The sequence below is a fragment of the Nestor notabilis genome, unplaced genomic scaffold (genome assembly GCF_000696875.1).
Source record: "Nestor notabilis isolate BGI_N333 unplaced genomic scaffold, ASM69687v1 scaffold18207, whole genome shotgun sequence".
Classification (NCBI taxonomy): domain Eukaryota; kingdom Metazoa; phylum Chordata; class Aves; order Psittaciformes; family Psittacidae; genus Nestor; species Nestor notabilis.
Genome location: NW_009937999.1, coordinates 18925 through 44680, shown reverse-complemented (window position 1 = coordinate 44680; position 25756 = coordinate 18925). Strand labels below are relative to the sequence as shown.

At 38.8% G+C, this 25756-nt stretch overlaps 1 protein-coding gene across 1 annotated transcript in view; it reads left to right on the top strand.

The window, feature by feature from the left end:
• Positions 1–438: 438 nt before the first annotated feature.
• LOC104409281 (tankyrase-1) overlaps positions 439–25756 on the top strand; it is a gene marked incomplete at its 5' end in the record, with an annotated part of 34613 nt that continues 9295 nt past the window's right edge. Inside the window, 12 exons of the mRNA XM_010019111.1 lie at positions 439–560; positions 2006–2097; positions 2185–2263; positions 9740–9911; positions 13675–13754; positions 14783–14928; positions 15930–16095; positions 18774–18993; positions 19261–19370; positions 21920–22108; positions 23452–23689; positions 24402–24484. Coding sequence (XP_010017413.1) covers positions 439–560; positions 2006–2097; positions 2185–2263; positions 9740–9911; positions 13675–13754; positions 14783–14928; positions 15930–16095; positions 18774–18993; positions 19261–19370; positions 21920–22108; positions 23452–23689; positions 24402–24484 — 1697 coding nt within the window. The remainder of the gene's footprint in view (positions 561–2005; positions 2098–2184; positions 2264–9739; positions 9912–13674; positions 13755–14782; positions 14929–15929; positions 16096–18773; positions 18994–19260; positions 19371–21919; positions 22109–23451; positions 23690–24401; positions 24485–25756) is intronic.

The following is a 25756-nucleotide window of genomic DNA, read 5'->3' as shown; positions in this document are numbered from 1 at the left end:
TGTATATATAAAAATGTATAAATATAATTCTATAAGTATATATATTTATCCTGGCTTTACCTTGAATTATTTCTCCTTGTGAATACAGTAAGGTTTTTGAAACACAACTGTAATGCTTTTTTCTGAAGAGCATGCAGTAGCACTGTGCTCACTTGAACACATAGTTAATTTAGAGGTCACATGCATTTAATATCAAGTAGGTGGAGGATAAAAGGAGAAAAAGCTACAAGAATTTTACTCAAGGAATCACTTTCCCTCTCCTTTAGAATGTCCCTTTGGTTTCAGTAAACCATTTTCTGTGTTCCAGGTCAGCTGTTACCTGAAGATGTACAGAAATACTCTTTATTTCCTCTTAATTGAGTATAGCTGCCTTTCTCTAATAACATTTATAAATGTGACATGTTGCTGAATATGAAATGCATCTTTTTCCTCTAACAGATGAATTCAAAGGACACTCTTTATTGCAAGCAGCCAGAGAGGCAGACCTAGCCAAAGTGAAAAAGACACTTGCTTTGGAGATCATTAATTTTAAGCAGCCACAGTCGCATGAGACTGCACTGGTGAGATTATACAATCAATCCGTTTGTTTTATGATAAATGTGGTGGTAGTGCTACTTGAAGAGTTTTGTTTCTACACTATGAAAATATATTCATCATCTGAGATTGAGGATTTGCCATCAAGTAAGTGATACATAAAAAATAAATCATCATTCTAGAAAAAACACCATATAATTTTTTATCTTTTTTTTCTTTTTTTTCCTTCCTGGTAGATTACAGAAGCCCTCCAGCTACTCCTCACCAGTTCATGTTTCACTTCTATTTCTTTTCATGCCCTCACCCTGTTTGTTTGTAGGTCAGTTGTTGTGGTTTTTCTGGGGTTAAATTCTGTTCCAGTGGCCCAGCGCTTCCTTCATGTTTTATGTGGGTAAACTTGGATTATAAATTTTCTTAATAGGGTATAGAAAATTGTGAAAAAAAAAAAGCCAGGTGTATATCACAGGGTCTTACACGATTGGAACAGGACTGACAATACCACATTAGCTGTGGAAACAGAGGTCTCAGAATTTCTTTGCAGTATCCTAGTCTTACTATTTGAAGCAACAGTGGAGGCAAAGAACACAGCCAGTATCCAGATGCAGTGTAGATGTTGAAGTTGAGAGGGACTGATTGTGTTATTAAAACAATCATAGTTATGATAATTTTATTCCAATGGAACGTTTTCTTCACAGTGGTAGGTCTCAGCTGCAGGCATGCAACTGTGTATTTAGTATTACAAACATTGAGATTGTGATCAGAACATCGTGTGTTGAGTACCGAGCATCTACATGCTCTGTTCTTTCAATGGAGGACTTGGCCTGAACTTAAAAGCAAGACAGAGAAGAGATACTTACAGGCTGAACATGAAGATAGTATGAAATTTGAAATGATGTTATCCTTCCTGAGTACCTCAGCTGCTGGCATGTGGCATCTCTCTAGCTGTGCAATCTCCACCTGCTCATTCTGCAGACAGTGAGGCAAAATGGGGTATTTTAGCTCTATTGATGTCTTTAGTTCACTGTTCAGTAAATGTTTGACCGTGACCTCGCAATTTTTGCCTCCTGTACTTGAGATTTCCAAGTGGCAGGACTTAGCTTCCACAATCAGATGAGGTTATGTACAGTCTAATGAGAGTCCCTCTGTAGAAAGCTAGGCTGTTTCAAGCACTTTGTCTTTACCTCCTGTGTGCATTATGTGCTGGTTCTGTACCTATAGCTAGTTAGTGTAGGGGTTTTTGCAAGTTGCAAATAGCTTTAGAATCAAAATTGTTTTTCTGAGTAGAATAACTTAGCATTGATCACTAGCTTATATTTTGTTCTGTATGTTATGTGCTTCAGCAGAAATACGATGGATACTGTAAATTTTGTAGTCTAATACTTAGCAGAGTAATTAAGAGATGAAGTCATGGATCTTAAAGCTCTTTGTCATCTGTGTAGCTGAAACATAATTTATGTTTACTTTTTTGCAGCACTGTGCTGTGGCCGCTGTGCATCCCAAGAGGAAGCAAGTTACAGAACTATTGCTCAGGAAAGGAGCAAATGTTAATGAGAAAAACAAAGAGTAGGTTTCTGAAAGTTTTTAATTTTCCGAATGACTGTCATACTAGGAATGTAAAACTGATATCCCCTCTTCTTTTTTTTTTCCTAGTTTCATGACACCTTTACATGTTGCAGCTGAAAAAGCTCATAATGACGTCATGGAAGTTCTGCATAAACATGGAGCAAAGGTAACTTTATTTACATGTATTTAAGGCAAAAGGCAAGAAGAAGGGTTATATTGGTTAATCACAGTGTTAGTTTTTATGGTAGTTGTTGCTTTTTCTTCTGTATGCCTGTGCTTCTCACGTTAACCTTGAAGTGTGTTTATCTTAAATCAGTATAGGATGTTCAGGAACCCCATTTGAAAATGAGGTCTTCTCTCCAAGTAACTGAATATAGGCTTTAGGAGTCTAGCTTACTCATTTGTAATGAATCTTGCTACTCATTTCTAATAAATGTGGTCATCTGGGTGCCTCTTGTTGGCTTTATCTTGTTGGCTTGAAAATATCCAATGTCTGAGTTTGCTGACACTGAGTTTAGTAGTCTACTGCTGGGTATCCCCTTGCTTGCTTCTTATTCTTGTGATCAGATTGTTTTGAAATGCCCTTTAGCCATTGATAGGTGCTGACCAAAATGATTTCTGAGTCTATGGTGAAGCTTGCTTAGAAACGCACGATTCAGCAGAGGAAAGTATAACTTTATTTAGAACATGTTTTAAGTATCTTTCAGAAATATTTCAGAATTTCTTGAGTTTTAGCAGTAAACTTGACATTCATAGTAATGTTATACTTAGCACTTAATTTTCTCAGAAACTCTTCTTGATGGGTGCTTTCTTTGCATTGATTAAAATATAAGTAATCTCTGTAATTTGGCTTTCATTGGAGCCCCACGTTACTCTCTTATTTTCATTCAGGTAGCTGGAAATTAAGAAATATAACTGTAATAACAATCTAGTATGTCAGTCTTGACGTGCTAGGAGGTGCGAGCAATGTAATTGTATGCATAGTTAATACTAAGTCTTTTTATTTTGAAACAGTGAGTTATAATTTCTAAGCCTGTATGAGAGCTGATTGCCAGATTTCAATATCTGATTCACTTCCACGGTACTTTAATGGCGTCATGAAATAGCTTAACAACAGTACCATGACAGAGTTAATTGCATTTGGGAATGCAATGCAGTGGTGACATACCAGCATTTCCCGGAGGGGGAAAGCAGGCCTGGAGGTCTCAGTTATAATCATTAAAACCATTCGTTGTTATTTTCCCAGATTCACTCTTAGTAGCATACATATGCACTCAAAAGTGAAAAAAGTGCATTTTTTCGTAGGAATAGATACATCATCACTTTATGGATCTGATTTTGCCCAGGAATTCAGTACTGATGGTATTTGGATAGGCACTGAACTGGATGTGCTGGAGTTCCAAGTGTATTGATACGCAAGTACTACATGCTTTGAAACAGAAGGAGTTTCTGTTCTGGAAAGCCTGCTACTATACTGTAGGTAATTAACGTAATGCTCCCTTGAAATTCTAGCTCTGTGTAGCCAAGTTAGGAGTAAGCTCAAAGACGTCATCCTTACTGGAATGGATGAATTTTATTGTTTGTGTCAGTAGCACATTCTGATGATAGCTTGTAATTCTTTTATATCCTGAAGGAGGGGTTCCTAAATCATGATCCCTGAGTCACTTGTGGACTTAATGATGGTGATAAGAGGCCTGCAGTTATCTGCAGTCCAGTGTTGAGTGGTGTGTTCCATTTGTTTTTTCCATTGACTATATGCAAATAGAGGTACATGATGCTCGTTAAAACTCATTCTTCGTATCCTGATATATGCTTGCTCTGTTATTCTGTGGCTAGCCATTCACATTTAACATCTAGTAGAGCACTTAAGTGCATGGCCGGAGACCACTTGTAGTTAACATTAAGCATATATTTCTGTACTGCAGTGGATCAGGTCCCTCTCTGTCAGTCTCCAAAGTTCCTCAGCTGTAGAACAGTATGTAATGCAATCACAGGTTTTCATGAGAGGTGGGTCATTAAGGCTTGTGAAGCATTTTGAAGTTCCCAGATGGTATATGCTCTAGAGTATTGATTAGTTAACTAGGCATATTTAATCACTCTAAAATATTTGTCTTGCTTTTATTTTACCATTTGACCTCTTGCTTATGCTTTGACTGTAGGCATTCAGTTCATGAGACACTCTTTAACATTGATATTTCTTTGTTTCTGATTGTTAGAACATGACAGCTTTAATCCCTTAAGCATGATACAGGGTTTTTATTTTCTCCATTTGTTATATTTCTGGAAGCTTTTTCTTCCTGTTTACTTATTTCATGCCTTGAATTTTGGTTACTTCATAAGATGTAGTCGGATGTACTCTTTGATCCTGTCTGGTCATGGTTTTTATGAGAGGGGTCTTGTGAGCTGGTGAATCTGGTCCCCCTGCAATAGCAGCCTCACAGTGAATATCCATTTGTTCTTCAAACAGCACTGTCCTGCAGTTTAAATACCTCTCTTCCATTTTGATGCTTCATTTGCTGAGTGAACAAACTGGTTCTTCTTAGCCTTTGTTTTGGAAGGCTGAAAGCCCCAATTACTTAATCTTCCCTCATACAGGAACATTGGCATTTCCTAATCATCCTTATAACCCTTCTCTTCACTATCACCAGAAGAAATCCTGGAGCTCAGGCAACAAGAATGGAATTTGTTCCCCCATTGCCTTACATGATGGCACTTCATATCTGTAACGTAAATGCTGGGCTAATGCATTCTTGGGTCATGTTTGCCTTTTTAGTAGACATGACACAAGAGTACTCAGACCCTTCCTGTAGTCTTGTTGTACCCAGAGAATTTCAGGGTTTTTTTCTTTCAATTTTTTGTATTTGTAACCATTCAGCACAATTCTCCTGTGCCAAGATCATTAATGAAGATAATAAAATAAAATTATCCCACAACTAATCATTGAGCAACTCGCCCCCTTTCAATACATTCGGTTCTTCAACCAGTCTATATTTCCATATAAAATAAGATTTCCCGTTTGACCCCATATTGAATGCTTACTGAAGCGTGGATGGATGACACCTACCATATTTTCTTTACTTTGCAACCATTTCTTCTGTCAAAGGGAAGGTACTTTATAAGTCAGCTTTAATCTACCTTCTGGAAACCACTACTGGTTATATATAGAGAGAAACAATTTGAGAGGGATGAGTAAATAGGGCTTCAAAGAACGTGGAGGTTTCTTCTGCTGAAATAGAGTGCCAAAAGGCAGACAGCTGATCCACAAATACAAAATCCAGTAATGGATTTAGGAGACAGCCATGTAGTTTTTTAGATGGAAAATAATTTGTGATTTTTTTGTGAAACTGCTGTTTTCATAAGGAGAAGCTGTGATCTTTGTCAGGCAGCAAAAGTGAGATAATGTGAAGTATGTATACTTGAGGCTTTTCATGTTTTGCCGAATGGGCTGAAGCATGGTAAAGACTGCTTTAGGGTATTTGCTTGGGATAAATAAGAGAGGGTTTGTGGTCTTGGAGCTGGATTTAATTATCCTGTATCACTGTGTAAATTTCCTGTTTGAAGTATGTTAGACAATAATAAGTGAAGGGCTGCTTGAATAATGTGCTGATCTAGACTTATTTTACAGCAATGTTTCTAAGAACATTTGTATTGGCAAGAGTTAACCCATATTCACAAATTGCTTATTTTGGAGTGCTTTGCTGGCCTTCACTGACAACACAGACTAGATTTGTAATTTGAACTGTGAAGAAGTCCTTGGTGCACATCAGCATGTTACATCTAAGCAATACCCATTCCATGGTCAGTGAAGACAGAACTTGTTACTTGAGTTTGCAAAGTTTACTGTCAACTGTACATCTAAAGCACAGGTGAGAAACCTTGGGGTTTCTTAGAGTTTTCTTCAAGGATGTTGATCATAAATATCTGTGGTTTTAAATGCCATACCCAGTTTTCACATGTTTTCCTGAACTGCAATGTGAAACAGCATTTCACGCCACTTCTTATTTGATGTTGGATATCCTCAACGTACCTTATGAAAAAGACAAGCAGAGCATCTTTAAAGAATCCTCAAGCATAAACTATTTTTTTATTAGACCCATGAGTAAATCTTCAAATGCCACAAATGTATCTTTGAAGATGGTCAAAATCCTTTGTTTAAAAAGAAAATCATTTGAAGGTGGTGAACTAATGAAAAAGTGACCTTCATCCTGTTTTGTTTTATTGCTACATAGGTGGATACCTCTTATAAGTGGCTCCTTGTCTGAATTTATAGATACACGGGAAATTGAAAATGTTCAAAAAGACATTTGGCTTTCTAGCAGTGCAAAAGAAAAGGATTAAGGTCTTTTCTGAAGTGGAATGATTGTTGGAAAGACTGACCTGCAAGTGCAAGTACACTGGTATCTTGGGCAAGTGTAAAGATGCCATGGATGCTGTTCGTTTAACTGTATTATGTTTCTAGAGGACACTGCTGAAACTATTCATCTGCAAGAGAAAATGAGCCTTTCTAAGTTCATGTGCAATGGTGTTCCTGTTCATAATGGTAGCAGAAATGGCTTCATTCTGCTCTGCTAGAAGGATCTTGCTTTATAGATGTTTGCATAATACAATTATTTCTGTGTGCTGGAGTCACATGTTGCCAACCTTTCATGACCATGGATTTGAAAACAGTCATTGTTTAGCTAGACACAACACAACAGGTTTTGTATAACTTTGTTGTGTAATACATTTGCTTCCAACGTTTTGGCTAGAGATTGGACTTTCTCAGGAAAGAGTAAGCATTGAAAAATTACATTTCCTCTAGAAATGCAGCAGGTTCTGGACTATGATGATTAACAACATGAAGACAGCAGCAGTGCAAGGGGGGAAAATCTCTTCAGTGTCTGATGATACATGACCATTTTGATTTCTGTACTGCATCTGTCCAGGATGGGGAAAAATAAATGAAAAGGATTTTCCATAAAAATGCTTTTCCCCTGATAAATGCATTCTGCTTTCAATGCTACAGTTTGAGCAGTGGCATGACTGCTTTCACACTAGCAGGTGAAGACACTAGCAGTCTGTTGGGGAATAAAAGCTGTCAAATCTGTCATTTTTAACTCTTGCAGAAAACTTGTCTGTAAAGTAATTCAGAGGTGCAGCCTTCTAATTTCATATTGCTTATAAAGGGAACCAGTTGAGTATTTATCTTTTTTTGATTCGTTCAGCTGGAATAGTTACACAAGTAAGGCAGTGCACCTTGGGTATTTTACATTTTTTCAGACAGACCTTAAGCTTTAGCTTTGGATTTGAAAGGAGTATGTTTTTAGACCTACTGTTGAGCAGTGGTTAACCCAGACATACATCATACCATGATTTTTGATGGTTTGATTTTTATGATAGCTTAGTCTCAATTTGTATTTCAATTTGAAAGGCTCAAATTGATTTTCATTTGGAAATAAATGCTGTTGCTTTCAGCCTTGGTGCAGTATGTTCTTGGGTTGGTTTTAGACAGTGGTATGTGATTGATGAGAGCAGATCTACCTCAAAGTGGACATATTCCCCATGAAATTGCCCTGCAAAGCCTGCTTCTGCTCTGGAGGGAAAAAAAGAGCTTCGTTTGGTGCCTGCATCTGTCTGTCAGCTGCAGCCCTCTTTGTCCCAGGAGTAAGCAAGCATTTCTTCAAATGGCTGGCGTTATTCTGCTACAGGAGTCGATTACTGGCAAAGATAATTATTTGGACGTGGGTGAAAGGAGACCTGCGTAAGACATGTGAGATGATGGATCTGATGACTCTGCCAGTGTTCTTTTCAAATGAATATTAACATTTTTTCCAGGAACACAGTATCAAATTGTGCAGCATGAATACCTTGCTGCTGTTCTTCAACAATTTGTTCAGTACAGGCATGTTTAACACAGGAATTCAGTGTTACAAAAGATGTTAGTTTTGATTCTCTTTCTTGAGAGAACAGGGTGTTATCACCTTCTTCAGAATCCGTAAGTCTCATTTCATTCTGCCTTTACTGTCACTAAACTTGTATAGCCCCAGACTTCTGCTTTTCTCCATGCCCTTATCAGTGACGAAGGGTATCCGGTGTCCCGGAACAGATGAGGATCATCATCTGAACAAAATGATGGATTTGGGACATTAAGCATCTAATTAATATTTATGATTGCAGTAAGTTTTTATTTAAAACAAAACTTTTAGGGAAATCCTGTTGGAGTGGCATGAGCTGAGCACGGTTAGAAGAAAGCAGAACTGTTCTCCTGTCCTATCTTTCTGCAAGAGAGGTTTGTGATCTGAGCAATTCCTGCTTTATCAGTCTGTAGAATTGTTCAGGGATATAGAAGAATTTCAGACAACATCAAATCACACCCCACTTTATTTATGGGGTAGTTCTTTCTTCTTTCCTGTGGCTTGATACTGTTATATTGCAAGCATTTTACTACTTATTTTCTTTCTTCCTTCCGTATCTGGTAGTAGGTATTTTTTACAGTTACCCTCCTAATTAAATTTCATTTAATTACAGAATGTGTGTCTTGCCCAAAATGTTCTTTCACTCATTTTCATGGAAAAGTAATAGGATTTGCAGACTGCATTTTAGGTGAGAAATAACAAGTGAAACCATTGTTCTTTTCCACCACAAAGATTTTCAGAAGCTAAAAAGGTGGGTTTTTACAGTAACAGTCGATTATGCATGCAGTTCACAGCCTGTAGTCCGTAGGCTTGGAAACAGGTAACAGGTTCTGAGCTGCTTGCAGAGAATATGGAGTAGTTCTGTATTTCACAATGTGGTAAAAAAGCTTTTGGGCATTTGCATTTAAATTTGTCATGAATCGCTGCTAGGTACAAAGTACCTTCTTGAAAGGTTATTTTCATCAAGGTTTTTTTCCACTTTTTAAAGCTCTGTATTATTCTTTTCCTTTCTCTGATAGTCAGCCCATGGAGATACTTTCAGTTATTTAGATACTCTGTTAGATCTTGACAGACAAATAGGTTTCCATTATGTTATACTCTTTGAAAGTGATACTCCATTTTGCCTGTTTATACAGTCTTGTATTGAGTAGAATTATATCCAGTTATACTTAACATTTCTTTAAAAATACGAAAGTGAGGAGGAAATGGACTGTTTGTATCCAACCTCTTCCCTCCCCTTCTCCCCTCCTTTCTTAGAAGTCCTAATCTGATATCATTGTTTTGCTTTAATTCTTGGTAGTGAGTAATGTTGAGTTAATTCGGCTTCTGAGGATGACAGATGGTAATTTCCTTAAAGCTGGAAGGCCTATGAATTATTTGGTTAATTACTTACCTCTTTCTCCTCTTCTCTGAGAGTTTTGCTTTTCTTGCACAGAGGTTGATCTTAACTGAATTTGTCAAAAGCTTGAGCACTATTTTAAGTGTGGTTTTGGGGACCGTGTGTTGTCTGTTAGCCATGCCAACAAATAACCTGCATGGTTAAAAGACAGAAAAGCATCTGTGGTGAATTATCTGTACATTGGAGTGTTTACCTGTTTGTCACTGGGGCTTTTTTTTTAGTTGCAATGAAGAGGGATTGATAGATAAATTTGTGTGCTGGAAAATTCATGTTACTGTTGCTCTTAGAGGCAGGGACAGGTGCAGGCTTTTAATTATGACAATATTTTATATTGCTGATGATTTTTCAGATGAACGCACTGGACACACTTGGTCAAACAGCATTGCACAGGGCTGCACTAGCAGGTCACTTGCAAACCTGCCGGCTCTTGCTGAATTACGGCTCTGATCCTTCCATCATCTCTTTACAAGGCTTCACAGCGGCACAGATGGGAAATGAAGCAGTGCAACAGATTCTGAGTGGTGGGTAAAAATAAAGGCTTGTGCGTTTGAACTTCGGCTTTTCTTTTTACAGTTGTGAATCTTACTTCTTTTTCAATGCAAGAGACATGCAATAGTTTTCTCATCCCTCCCTTCCACCATTGTGTGCACACATCTACAGTATGTACTGCATGATGCTTTTCAGAAGAGGAAAAAAAAGAAAAAACCCAAAAAAAACCCATACACAACAAAATAAAAAAGGCCCTGCTCAATTCAGTGGTTTTGTGCCAATTGGGAAGAAAATAAACATCTTTTGGATTTAGAACTGTACAGGGAGATTGTGAGAAGGCAGATGTGGGTAGTTTTGGGTGGTTTTGATAACAAGTTCCATGGCAACTGGAATATTGCTGAACATGTGAGAAACCTTTTTCCTCTCATCAGCCACCCTGTTAGGTATTCCATATGTTGGCAGTCACAGGCAGAGTGTTACTGGCAAAAAAATACAGATAGTTCCTAAACGGTTTGAACTTTTACTTAAAATCTCTTGCTTGTCCAGCAGAGAAAGATTTTATTGTGAAAGTGCTCTGGATACTGTTTAGATAACGATTTGTTTATATTTTACATTGAAAAAGGTGAATGGATGTTTGAAGAAGGTGCCACTACTTTTCATGTAAGTGCTTGAGGGTTTGCATCCTCATATCCATGTCACATCTGTGAATAGGGAGAAGAGTAATTGTATCAACAGAGAAAATAACTCACCTTACAGTGGGATATGCGTATAGTCAGAGGAAGGCAGATACCCAGATAGACTAGAAGACCCATGGTAGCTAGAAACTCCATTTCCTTCAGTGTTTTCAAGAATGTTGCCTTAAAACAGGGGTCAGGGGTGAGGTAAGAGGCAGCAGTGCAAGGAAGGACTGTTTTGAAGTATACCCACCCTTGAGATGCAACTGGTTACATGGGTAGCATTACCTGTTTAAAATATGCATGTGACTATGTATATGTATTGAGAGAGGTTAGCTAATAATCAGAAGAAAGTAAACATATCCCCTGCTGTTAAAAAGAAGTTTGATATAAAAAACTAGTAAACTTATAAGTATTCTGAAAACACTCATTTGACTGAATTAAAAATTCATTTTCACTTGTTTACCTTTTCTAGGAAGACTAATTTCAGATGTCATACTGTTCTGCTGTTCAAGGCTGAAAGATTCAAAAGCTGAAAAAATGCATTTAGAGTTGTTGATGCTTCATATCTGTATTTCAAAGCTAGTAAATGAATGCTGAAATTATTTACCAAATATTACTGTTCATTTTTGTAAGATTGGGTTAAAGAAATGCTTTGTTTAAATGTTTCAGTTGTCTTGATAGTGATTGCTACCTGAGTCTTGAGTTCACAGCTTAAAATATTTTCTATATAATATTAGATGTTTTTTTCCTCACTCTTGGTTGCTAAGCTACTTCCCAACTGTGAGATAATCGTGACACCACCTTTCGGATGGCATAATGGCCAGTGGATACCACTTTACTCTAGCTGCTTGTGATTTTAGTTGCAACTGGTAGGAGTATAGCCATGTAATATAAGAGAGCTTGTAAACTGACCTTGTTTATTTTTTCAAATGCTTATTAGAAAATGCTGCTACTTTTGCTCATCTTGAAGAGTAAGATTGGTTTTATTTCTTTGCTCAGTGCAGCTTTTTGGTACTTAAGTTCTAATCTAGTGGAATTGAAATTTGTCTTTCCTGTAGTAATTAGGTCATGTTTCTGATTGATTTCCTTTTTTACCCTCACCGAAGTTAGGGTCTTGGCTATCTTACGAAGACAAGAACTGAAGTCCAGAGAAGAAATACAGAATTGCTAAGGAGCAGAGCTTTGGATCCAGTGTAGGATTTAGCCTCACCTATCACTACCTCAGGACACTGAGGTGGTGATGCTGTTGGAAAGAGTAAGGGAAGGCAAATAACTTAAGGTGAAAAAGGCGTGAGCTGAAATCTTAACCTGCTCCAACAACAGGAGTTTGATGCATGCTATACTCTGCCCACAGTCACTAACATATGTGTCAAACTCCTGCTGCCATCCTTCTCTTGCAGCATCCATTTGAATCACTTAGAATCATAGAATCATTTAGGTTGGAAAAGATCTTTAAGATCATAGATTCCAACTGCTTGCGAGTGGAACTGCTCCTGATGATTGAGGTAGACTTGAGGAAAGTTTCTGGCAGCTTTGGCTGTATTAAAGGTGTCACTGTCCCTCTTCCCTGAGCTTTCTTAGCCGTTCCTTCAACTGACAGCATTTATTCACCTAACAGTTGAGCTTGTAGGAGTTGCTTCTCGCTTCCTCTTCCTCCTTCTCTTCCTGCAGTGAATATGGAGGCAAGGAGGCAGCAAAAGGCTGCAAAATACAGATTAGGAAGAGAAAATAGGACTGCAATAGGAAATCATAGAATCATAGAATCATAGAATGGTTCAGGTTGGAAAGGACCTTAAGATCATCTACTACATCGAAGTGATAGACAAGTTGATGCCCTTCTGTAATGATAGCTAGTTTTCCACTCCTGTGGAAACTACAGTTACAGATTACGTTGCAAAGTCAGGAATTGACTGGATTCTGCAGGGACTGTTAGTCTGCAAGAAGTGCTTTCTCATAACATCCCTGCATTTTCCAACTGGGACATTGTATCAGTTCTCTCTCATTTAAAGAAGTCTTTTAAGTATTTTTGATGGAATTGCGTGTCCATCTAGAATAAGTTTAGCCTGTTGCAACACACTGACTTCCTTACGGCATTCTTATAGATGATGGCAAACCCAAGTTCACCTTGCCCAGTTTGTTTTGCACTAGGCATTTCTGTTGCTGATCAGGCAACATGCTGCTAAAATATTTATTCCAAAAGTCCTTGAGCTTGGGAAAAGTGGCTTCTGCAATAGAAAGCAGTTTCTATTAAAAATGAAGTGATCAAGATTGCCTTTTCAGCCCCTTTTTGAGCCACACTGAAGAGCTCTAGGGACAGCTAATCCACTGCTCCTTTCCAGCCACTTCTTCCTCTTCCCTCAGTGTGTGCTTCCTTTCTCACAGTCATATTTCTAATGAGAAGTGGGGTGAAAAAGAGTTTTGATGCCACAACCTGTCATTGTTTTACAGTCATTTATAGAGAGATACCTTTTCTTCTCTTAAGGTCTCCTTTTAATCACATATCATTCTTCTGATTCTGTTTTTAACCACTCCATGTTTATAACAAGGGACTGATCTCATTGTTACTCTGAAGTGCAGTACACAACTGCAGGCAGTTACCATGTGGCCAGGGTAATTTTAGAAATCTCATCCCCTTTTCACTGCTTCGTAGTATGAGACCTATCACAAGTAGAGAGTGCAAAAGCTGTAATTCACCCGCTGGGTTGAGCATATTTAACCCTGGCTGTTCACTGGCACCTGGTGCAGTTTGCTGAAAGGTGCTTCTGATCTTCAGCAGAACTCTTGAATCTGTCCCAGTGGGCATGTAGTTTTCTTACATGCAGAAGCAGTCATTTTTACCATACATAGGATTAGCAAAGCATTGAAATTCCATTTGGCAGAATAATGTCAGCTCTAAGTCTGACAAGAGTTTAATCTAAATGTCAGTCTAAATGTGACTGGTTTACACTGAAACTAAGGCTCCTTATATAGGCATTTAGGCAATATGAGCTTGAACATCACAACTCCAGCTTCATTTTTACAAATGACAAGAGACTCCCCCCCACCAGTTTCAAAAATGTAGAGCACAATATAATGTAATGATCCTAACTAATCCAAAACCTTCTTTTTCCCTATGTAGAAAGTACACCTGTGCGCACATCTGATGTGGATTATCGGTTATTAGAAGCATCCAAAGCTGGAGACTTGGAAACTGTGAAGGTAGGTTTCAGTGATTCATGTTAATTTTCCACTTTGTATTGCTGTGCAAAGCTTGTGGAAGCCTCTGCTGTAAGAGTTACAGAAGTAGTGCGCAGTGGATGGTAAATCACAAAAAATGGGAATGCAAATCTCTAGAATTTTTTTTTCCTGGAAAGTAGTGCTTTAAGATGTGCTGAGGTGTTTTTCTGAGTTTTTGGTTGTTCATTCTCCCAGTCCTTCACACAGTCATGTCTTTGATAGTCTCAGATGCAGTATTGCAAATGCAGCTGTAATTCTTTGAAGTGAACCCTGTGATCCTCAGAATTACAGTTTAGTAGAAGCAAGCCTCAGGTGCATGATTCAATCAGAAGGCAAGCAAACAAAACTGTTAATGAGTAGCAGACTTCACATTTTAACCCATCCTTAATCTGAGGGTGAGGGGTCAGGCCACCGAATCCCAGCATCACAGGAAAGTTTAATCTTGTCTTTCACACAGTTTGTGGGCAAAATAGCCTGCAGATAGACCATTCTGCATGCATTCTCACCTTGAACTTCAATGCAATACATATTAAAATTCTAACAGCAGCAGTTTTGTGCACCAGCAGCTCCTCTGACTGCCAAGCTCAGGATTTATAGATTTCTGAAGACAACATAAACTGGAAATGGTAACATATCTGAAGAAAGTGATATGGCCTTGGACCTCCTAGCACTCAATGATTTAGAAGCACACCTTTTTTAATACATTTAGGAACATCTTCATGCTGCTTCCATCATCAAAGTCTTGTTTGTTACAGAAGTACTTTCAGCCATAAGTTTAGACTAGCTGATTTTTTTTTTAACTTTGCCTAAGTGGAAAGAAATTTTCTGGAACCTAACTTCTAAAAACTTGTGTATAACAATAAATGGATCGAATTTTGTATTAAGGTGGTAGTTCAGGGTTTTCTTTTGGTTTGGGGTTGGTTGGTTTGTTTGACTGTTCTTGTTTGGTTATTTTTATTGATTTGGTTTAGTTCTGTGCTAGATTTCAGTTTCTTCTTTTGTCTTTGCAGCAACTTTGCAGCCCTCAGAATGTGAACTGTAGAGATTTGGAAGGCCGTCATTCAACTCCACTGCACTTTGCTGCAGGATATAACCGTGTATCGGTGGTGGAGTATCTGTTGCACCATGGGGCAGACGTGCATGCCAAAGATAAAGGGTACATTTGATTCCATGATATGCTCTGCTGCTTTCTATTAGTGTGAGACTTCTACTCCCCTCTGTTCATTTTGCTTTGGATTCAGTAACTATCATGTTTTTCTCTTGAAAATTTTTCTCTTTTCTTTCTTCTTGTTTGCATTGTTCCTGCAATCACTGTAGGGAGATTTATAGCACATTAAGGCATTCTTAGCTTTCTGGCAAAGCTGTTGTCAGGTATATAGCTGTCACTAAAATACATGATCCTTCTCTTCCCCCTTTTGCCCATTTGGAGACTTTGATCTGCTTAAAAGAAATCTATAAGTTATTTCAAGTGATCTAAAATCAGGCTGGAATTACATGGGTAAAATACCTGGATTATCTCAGGTCATTTTTCTAATTCTGTTAGATAGCTTTTATTATATAGTTATTCAGTTAATACTCAGTTAAATGATATGAACCACTTGCAGAATTTTTGCATTATTTGCCAAGTAATCATGTAGAATAGCATCATTATGTTTGATCTTTCATTGCAGTGTATTGGTTCAGGGTGGGGATAATTAATTTCCAATGCTAAGACATTTCTCTTCCTGAAAGAAACGTTTTGGTATCTTTGTGTTATCTATCGGGTGTGCAGCGCTTACTAGTAACTGCTTCAAACCCATTGTATCGTATCATATACCTTTTCTGAAATTTACACTCAAATATCCAAACTCAGAACACAGAGATTCTTGCAATTTAGGTTTTGGCTCTTGTTAATAGCATTGAATCTTCCACACTGCTTGTGGAAGAAGTAACATTGGTGCTTGCTAAGTATTTTGAAGTCTCATGGATGAGAACTGAAGGAGGATAATGAAGTTTTAATTAAAGTTTTAATAGTAGGGAAATAAAGCCATGAAAACTGGAATGACTGAAAAATACCAATAATATCTGGTGGAAGTGGGAGTTTTATCTAATGGAACTTTGTATGATTGCATATTGGATTTTGTTTTCTGTAGCTATTAATACTTTCTCTTTGATTAGTGGCTTAGTACCCCTGCACAATGCCTGTTCTTATGGACACTACGAAGTGGCTGAGCTCTTAGTGAGGCACGGTGCTTCTGTCAATGTGGCAGACCTGTGGAAATTCACTCCTCTACATGAAGCAGCAGCAAAAGGAAAATACGAAATCTGCAAGCTGCTTTTAAAAGTATGTGCTGGAGTTCTCAGATGTATCTTTAAATGTGTATAAGTTTATTCTTGCTGACGATTAATTAATGCAAACATAACTGCATTCAGTGAGTTCTTTATGGTGTCTTTGAATCTATTTTCAATTGTCAGATGGTTTCTTGTGTAATATCAGTTCACTTACAAAGGATCATCAGTACAGTTACTTTTTCCAGTACATGTATTAATGCTATTAGCTAAGTAGGACAAGACTCTCGAACTGGAAAAAGCAGCTGAATTTGTGTAAAAATAGAAAAGAAAAAGAAAAAAAAAATCACACATTATCCTGTTCATCCCTTTCTGGAACAGTTATTGCAGCTAAGTGAAGCTTTGTAAATACAAGAGTGTGTTACAGAGGAGTCACTGAAGGTAGGTCCTAAATGGTGTCTGGCATGTAAGAAATGTAAAACTGCAATGTTAATGTCTAATTTATCAAGCTGCTGGAGGAAATGCATACCATAGAATAAATATTCATTATAATTAGTGGAAGAACCTGTAAAAAGCATGAGGTAATGTGTACACATTTCCAGTGAGAAACGTGAGTTTGAGAGACTTCTTAACATAAGGTCATAACCTGCCATGGGAGGGCAAAAGAGGGTGCTAGAGCAGTATTTCTTTTCAATCCTATTTCCTCTTTTAGCCTTGCTTACTTAATGTCCTTCTGAAGCATAGCATTTAAAATAGGAGTAGGACAGAATATGGATAGTCTTAAAATGATGAGGCTCTTCCCCATCCACTTTTCATTTGCTGCTGGAAAGCCCCACTATTTCCGTCTTATCTCATGAATTATTTCACTTGCTTACCAAAAAAGGCATTCAGAGGGGGTAACTCATCAGTTTGAAACACATCTGCAGTAGAAACTAGAAGATATTCAGAGATGTCTGTGAAGCAGGCATGATGATGGCCCTGGTAGTAACACCTGAATACAGATGTTAGCTCAAGCTAGGAGCACTCATAATATCTCAAGCACAGTGTTGCCTTATAGACATTGGAGGTATCGGGAGTCTTCTTATAATTCCACTATGGATGTAGCCATTTTTTGTGTTCAAAGGATGCAGAATGGATGCATGACAGGAAACAGAAAAGTGCTGAAATCTTTCTTTTTGAAATTTCTCTTGCACTAGAGCTAAATACGCCCTTAAGGTGACACAATTTTGTAAAGGCTCTGGGTGTCCGTGGATATGTGCTCACAGTGCAGTTTGCTCAGGGCTTCTCCTGCTGCATCTCTTACGCCAGCTGGCAGTGCTGTCAGTTCTGCTGAGCCGTGGATGTTGAGCTTGACTCCCTCTGACATGTGCTCTTTCTATCCTGGTTTGCTTGAAGAAGGAAACAAAAACGTGCAGGAATTTTGGAGAGACTTTATTTTTTCATCATCTTTCTTTAAAATTACTTCTTTCGTTTGTTTCTATGTCTTTGAAAAGGTCTCAGGAGGCACTGCCTCTTCATTTAGGTATTTATTCTGGAGAGTATTTGAATAGTTCTAATTTCGATGACTTTTAAATTAAGGGATCTAAGGTTGTATCTTGGAGAAGTCATTGCAGTTGAAAAGGCTTTATGCAAAGAACACTGTCTTCCCAAAAGCACCATATATATGGAACTGGTTCTGTGTAATCAATATTCTGTCCGTTGCTATTTACCTTTCACATCCTGAGCATTGCTGTGCTGCTTCCAAAAACAAGGCAGTTAATTCGTTCTGCTCTCCCCACCTCCAGCTCATTCCCTATGGCTCACACTAATGCAACTTTGCCAGCATACCCAGTGAGAAATGGCAGGGTAGTCTTGCTGGCATGGGTTGGACCACTGTGTTTGATTATTCTGAAGGGGCCAGCCAGAGAACTATCGTGCCAGCAGCTGCCTCTGCCTTATCTGTCTTTGTTTTTATTCCCACTGTCACTGAGAGTGAACAGGGAAGGAGCTGTCCTCCCACAAAGTTGTATGTGAAAATTACTCACACCATATGCTGAATGTAGATGAATGTTCCCCTCCTCCTCATGTGCTCTAGTACTGTGTTCTTATCACTGGCTGATCTGTGTGTTTTACCAGCACAGATACACTCCAGCAGTCATCCAAATCCATTTGCCCACCAAAATGTTTTCTTCACTGCTTTCCACACCCATAGACCACTGAAGATAGTGCTATTACCTATTGAAAAGTGTAGAAATTAGTGGTTTTCTCATTCTCTTCTGAAACAAGTGCCTTTCAATAGCAGCGTGGCATTTAGTGCAACTCGGGGCCTGGCTTCACTAGCTCAGAAAGGTGTGCTGAGGAAACACCTCTGCCAGCCAGTTTGCAGCAGAAGGGAAGGATTGGCCAGCAAGGTGTTTGCAGTTGGATTTTCTTTAGCACCTACTGTGACAGTAGGGTGTAGCTGTATGCAGGATATGCTCCTGAACCTGCTTCAGTACCTGCTTCAGTTGCAGGTAGGCATCGCTCTTGCCTCTGGAGTTGAGATTTGCACAGCTGTGTTGCAGACTAGTGCTTTAGGCCTCAGCCTTTTGAATTTATTCTCGTGCCTACTAATCTATACAGTGGTTACCTCATGATGGCATATGGGCAAAATCCCCCGCCTCTGATCTTGTAGGTAGAACAAAATAGTGACGCACTGATGTACACTGCTCTGCTCATGGTTGTGACAATAGCATTCCACTTTGCTCTTTGCAGCATGGAGCTGATCCAACAAAAAAGAATCGAGATGGGAACACTCCTCTAGATTTGGTGAAAGAAGGAGACACAGATATCCAGGACTTGCTGCGAGGAGATGCTGCATTGCTAGATGCTGCCAAGAAGGGGTGCCTGGCGCGAGTGCAGAAGCTGTGTACTCAAGAAAATATCAATTGCAGAGACACCCAGGGAAGAAATTCAACACCGCTACATCTTGCAGGTGGGTGAGTCACCAGGTTTTGAAGCCTTGTGTATTTATGATAGGGCTACAAAAGTTAATCAGCAAAACCAGGATTGGTGTAATAAGAATGTCAGACTTCTGTACAGAGAGTTGTTAACTATGGCAGATGTATTTCAGGAAGTGATGCAGTTACTAGAAAAGAGGAACTTCTGCAGTCGAAAAATTGCTTTAGCTTTTCTATCTAATATTTTTTCTTTAGTTTAGCTCTCCTAATATGTGATTTTTTTTCCTATGCCTTCTCTGCAGCTGGTTACAACAATTTGGAAGTAGCTGAATACCTTCTTGAGCATGGTGCTGACGTTAATGCCCAGGACAAAGGAGGTTTAATCCCCCTACACAATGCAGCATCCTATGGGGTAAGCGCAGGCGTTCTTGCCATGAGTAGACCAACAAGGAACTCCTTAAAGTCATATCCAAAGCCAGTTATTTTGCAACTGTCTTGCTGTGAATATAGTTTCTACCTCTTCATAGGTTTTGATGGCGTGAAATATTTTTTGGGCTAAGTTGCTACTGTGAGTCCTGTTTGCAGCCCTACAGATCTAAATCAGACACAGATTCAGGTGCTGTCACAGTCAAAGCTGTGGTTTGGAAAAACCAGTAGAACATAGGTTTTATGCAGGCAAGCAGATGCATAGCATTGAACAATGTTAAATTTGGAGTGGCTGTTGAAACAGCAAAGACCTCAAACTGTTGCTGGAAGACTTGGATGGAAGGAAGAAAACAGTATCAGGGGATTGTATTTAGGCGTTGACAGGGAAGCAGAGGTCTGTTACAGCTGGTATCTGGTGGGGAACTATTGCTAAAGCTAAAGCGTTGAAGGGCTACTGAGTTTGTAGTATAGATGTCCTGGGCAAGCTGTTGACTGCAGTGGGGGCACAATAGCTGACTCAAACCATTTTGGATGAGGCAGGCCCTCTTCCATAGAGGAGGAAGCATCTGTGTACATACCAGTTGCACAGGTTCCTGATTGCTTATAAGAAGCTGTTAATTGTGGATGAGGCAAGAAAGAAGTCCCTTGCAGATAACTGTACAGACAGTGCTTGAGAAGTGTGGTTATGGTCAGGCAGAGGACATGAAGCTCAAGAAGTAGGGGACTTGATGGTCTCATGACATGCTTTGTCTGTTATTACGTGGCACAAGAAGAGCAAAATCTGGGAGAGATGACTGTAATAGAATGAAGATTGCTTTCATTTGAGAGCCAAATGAAATAAAAAGTACAGTGTTCACCTTGTTTTAAGGAGAGCATATTGGTGAAACTCAGCTTGCATCATTTGCATTGGTTCTCTGTGTCACTCTGGGATACCAGTGTCCTGAAAAGCAAAAAGCTCCAAATGCTGCTGAAGGTTTGGAAATGCAACACAATTCTTTTCTGATACTGGGTCCTAATACCAAGCAATATTGTTCATTAGCATCTGCAATGAGTATTAAATTCCCAGGATGTTGCTTAGATCTAGAGGTAAATTCTGTCACAAAGATTGTGTTATTTTCAAGCATAGGAAACCAAAACCACATATTTTACATGAAGGCAAAACATTCCTTACTGGCATAGGGAAATGTTAGAAATTGGTTCAAGGTGATTATCACTTCTAAAAATCATAATACCAGTGTAATCTGGTTGCCTTGCTTTCTCTCAGAAAAGTTAATGAGGCAGTGTTTGGTGCTTTTCCATTCAGCTGATCTAGTTAAATGCTGCTTAACACCTTTCCCCTGGCAGCCCACACTTCTCTCTGAGTTGTCATCAGCTCGTTCCGATCTCTGTGATGAGAGGTAGAAAGGAGATGAGTACTGGTTTCACAAGTTCATAGCTGGCAAGGTTTCACCACTTTTTCCTCACAAGGTATCTTCAGTTCTCCCACCCAGCACTTCATGCTGCATGTCCCGCAGTAGTTTCATGTGGCAGAAAGTCACAGGAACAGCAACTGATGTAAAAGTTTGGCAGAGAGGAAGAATAAGATTGCCAGTCTTTTCAAACTATGCTTATTCAGAGAGCAAGCCCTTTTATGAGAGCTGCTGAGAGTCACTTAGTTGCCATTGAGAGGATAAATGAAATCCAGTGGCAAGTCTTTGTGCTTCTGCTTACAATTTCAGTGCTTCATGCTCCTACCTACTCATTTTGACTGTCTGCTTTTTTATTTCTTAGTTGTATTGCACAAGTAATTTCACTGGTCAGAGGGAGCCAAAATTTTTATCTGCCAGTTTTCTGTTCCCTTATTTGAACTTAAGAAACTTAAAGGATGAGCTATTGATGGAACTGTGATTTTATAAGTCCATTACTTTTGTAGCTTATTTAAGGCAATTGTCTCTTACGACACACATAATGTGTTCTATCAGTTCTCTCATTAATACGATTGGAGAAAGAACAATCTCCCTCAGATAAATTCAAAGTCTTGCAAGAAATTGCAAGGCAGATGAAGTACAATGAAGACTTCTGCATACAGACATTTAAGTGGTGGCTCAGCAGTACCACACATAGATCTTTAGAGCTTCCAGTATCGTATCACACATGTTGCAGCCCTGTAAATTTGTGTTGCCAGTTTTAATTTGTCTACAAGTATTTTGACAGTTAAGTCTTGCTAGTTTTATGCTGGATCAAGTAACATGTCTGCTCCTGCAGTTGACATGAACTTCATGCTATATACTTGGGGTGATTTGGTAGAAATAGAATTCTGTGCCTGATATATATGCTGGCGGATGGTCTGGTAGTGCACAGATACAGATAACCTTGGAGCTACAGTATAAAGTGGTACCTGAAGAGGTGTGCTGCTACATAGACACAAGAGGCAGAGAAGCGAGTTAAATGGAAGAGAAATTATAGGGCTGCCTAAGCACCCTTACCTCCATCAGGAAAAAGGGAATTCATGTTTTACCAGTGTCATGTTGATTAAGGTGTTCTTGTGTTTTCCAGCATGTGGATATAGCAGCACTGTTGATCAAATACAATACATGCGTAAATGCAACAGATAAGTGGGCGTTCACACCATTGCACGAAGCTGCACAAAAAGGAAGGACACAGCTCTGTGCTCTGCTGTTAGCTCATGGAGCAGATCCAACCATGAAGAATCAAGAGGGTCAGACACCATTAGACCTGGCAACAGTAAGTTCGTGTTAGCATGCCAGCCACAGCTGCCCTCCAGGATTTGCTCAGCATATTAAATGGCTTTCTATGGCACCGTGGCCTCAGCAGCCTTCAGCTTTCACTGTGCTGATGTAGAGGGAGATGAGCATCTCCAGGGTGCCTGTCTGTGACATTTTACCCAGGGGTCCAGGTTTTTTCCTTTGGCTGAGATCTTAATGTGGCTCATGATTTAATGTTTGCTCCACTCCTGGGATCGATCTGACTCACTCCTGGGATCAATATCCTCATTGTCAGAAATAAACCTCTGAAATGTCTCCGATGATGGTCGATCTGTGTCCTGTTGGTGATTATTTCTTTGAACCTGGGAGGAAAATCAGATGGGTCTTTAGAGGAATGGAGTCATTTAGAGCATAATTATGTTCAGTGCCTGCATATTACCTCAGTCCTTTTTTTGTCTAGCTTCAAAACAACATTCTAAGATCTGCCATCACACTTTTTCTAAAACTGGTATCCAGTTTTAGAAACTTTCTTGTTAGTGGTGGCTGGTTAAAAAGCCTAATAAGGTTACATGAGCTTGTATGTTCCAGGTTAACCAGTCCTGATAGAATAGATATTGCAACCGAACTGGATACTGTGTCTGGTAATAGTGCGGGTATCTTTTAAGACTATTGTTTGATTTATGGAGAATTCAAGAAGTATCCTCAAGAATAACCTGAGCTCTAGAAAACTTGGTTTGTGATGAGGGATATGAAAACTACTTGATTTTGTTGGGGGAAAATAAAGATGTCTTAATCATGTTCTACAAGAACATGCAAGGAGGAAATTCTTGAAGATGAGGGTCCTACTTAATTTAGTCAACAAAGGCTAAGTGCAGTTGTTAGTTAAGTTCGTACTTCTCCTGTAACTCCTCTCTTTTTCTTTTTTTTTTAATAATGCTTTAAGATGTGATTATAGCAAAGGCAGTTGTAGTCTTTCCACTGAAACCTTGATCCAGCGCAGGATACTTCACCAGAAGTTAAGCCTGGCAGAGAAATGATGAGATGGTATTGCCTTGCCTAGGTTGTGAAGGATTTCAGATAGAGTTGCTGCATTGTTCTTCCTGGCTTTCACACCTATAAGGTCATTATGCCAGAAAGAAAATTAGATGTACCTTCTTACATACCTTTAGAAGTGGGGAGAACCCGGTTCACCTATTGCAATGAATCAGAATGTTCTTGCAACCATGAATTACTGTGTTGGTGTTTTCTTTTTAATGGGGTAACAGATAAATCAACATAAACAAATGCAAAGAAAAGTTCTTCTCGGAGATTGATGACTTAGGATAACATAACCTCATGTTGAATGTTCTGTCTGTTTTTCAGGCTGATGATATCCGAGCTTTGCTGATAGATGCGATGCCTCCAGAAGCTTTGCCTACATGCTTTAAGCCTCAAGCTACTGTTGTTAGTGCCTCTGTGATTTCACCAGCATCTACACCATCCTGCCTCTCCGCTGCCAGCAGTATAGATAACCTCACTGGGCCACTGGCAGAACTAGCCGTAGGAGGTGCATCGAATGCTGGTGATGGAGCAGCAGGAACTGAAAGGAAGGAAGGAGAAGGTGCATTTGCTGCTGGACAAGTTTACATTGCCAGAAGTACAGTAGCTTAGTATCATAGTAGGCCTTGCTTTATCTGAAAAGCATTTCTGACTAGCCATAAAATATTGTGCAGCTTAAAATGTCATCTATGTTTTGAAGTGTCTGATGCTTACTCTTGTTTTCATGTGCTCTTCAAGGAGCATTGTTGGCTGTTCATCTGTGTTTGCTACCAGTGATTAGGTCTGACTACAACGTCAGATCTGATTAGATACCCAGATGTTTGTTGTTGATTTTATACAAAAAAATCAAATGAGAATTATTTTGATGAAGGAATTATGATTGTGGTGTCTGGGGGATTTTGCTAAGGCTTTTTAAACCCTTGGATTAGTATCTGGAATGCATGCTTTATGTCTGCATCTGGGTGATTACATAGCAAAATACACCCACCCTTCCTTTCCTTCTCTTTGCAATACGAGCTTGGATTTGCCACAGGTTATTTGTGCTTTTTAATAGTTGATTCTGAGGAGGCAGCAGTGTTGAGCTTTGCACTGAGCTTTCACACAATGTCGAAGTGGGTTGTTTATTATAGACACAGACAAATTGATTGTAAAAAGAATCAAAGTTTAGAATTTTGAGAGAATCAGTAGTATTGCTTGATTTTTAGTTTATTTTGTGGATTGTTTGTTTTAAATTCAGGTGCATAGGACATAATGTCTTGTTTCTTCTGTTATAGTTTCAGGTCTTGACATGAACATTACCCAGTTCCTAAAAAGCCTGGGTCTTGAACACCTTCGGGACATCTTTGAGACAGAACAGGTAAGTGATTTCTGTATGTTTAAAAGATAGACTAATATAATGAATTTGAGTCATATTTCCATTCTCTGATTGAAAAAGGGAAACAAAAAAACCCAACTTCAAATTTACAGAAAAACAACTATGTCCAAGAAAACAGCAAATGAGTCACCAGGTACTTTATGGGGAAGTTGAGAAACCTGTGAAAATCACTTCAATTCAGATATTCAGTGTCTTTCACTTTCTTACACATACATGATGACTGCTAATTTGGCTTGTATTCTGAGAGTTACTTTGGACCTTGTGAACTTTGAACATGACAGCTATGACAAAGTTAGGTTGGAATGTCATCTGCATTTGTTCTTCAGCAGTCTTCATATCCAAACAAGTGTTTCACCACCTGTAGTGCTGCATTTGATACTTCGGTTAGATCTAGGAAACCCTCCAGTTTAACTATAAGCTGAAATAAAACATCTAGTTTACCAGGGTGTAGTCACACTAAAGAATGCAGAACCTACATTTCCTAACTTGTTAGGACTATAGCATTAACTGCTTTTTGCAGGGCTAAGAAGTTTCAAATGGAATTGAGAAATGGGGGCAAAACACGGAGGATTTATCAATAACTCACAATATATGAGAAGAATGCAACTAATGGAGCAGTTTCTCAAACTTGTTACTTTTTAAAGCAGAAGTACCTCTAATGTAATTGTAGGCTTCTTTTTATTTACCATTTAATAAATTTAACATGTTAGGGTTAAATAGATTATTTGTTCGCATAAGCAAGATGGACACAGTGGTGGAAGTAAATGGTACCAGTGTGAGAGACTGGATTTGATGGTTGTTTTTTCACTAGGCCTCTGCTGCTAATGTTTTATGAGGGGTCAGGAAACAAACATATAAAATGTAATATGTTGCTAACAGAGAAAGTTCCAACTGTTTATGAAATGTTACAGGAGGTATCTCCCCAAAGTTAAAATGCATATAGTCTTTTTTTCCCTTCCTGTATATGAAGCATAAACTCTTTAATTTTGAACTGCTTCTATTAAGAAGCAAACCAACCTCAAACCAACCTATATTCTACCCACGTTTATTTTTTTCCTATTATTTTCACACTTTCCTATTACCATGTTGATTTTGTTCTACTTTCGATTCTTTAAATCCTAACCTGTTTTTAAGATCTTCCCCTGCTAATAACATTTAATAATGCAAATCAGATTCACTGTATTCGTCATTTTGAAACTGGTTAGCTCCTCTTGTGAAGAGGTGAAAACAAGCTCATCTTCCTTAAGCTTATTG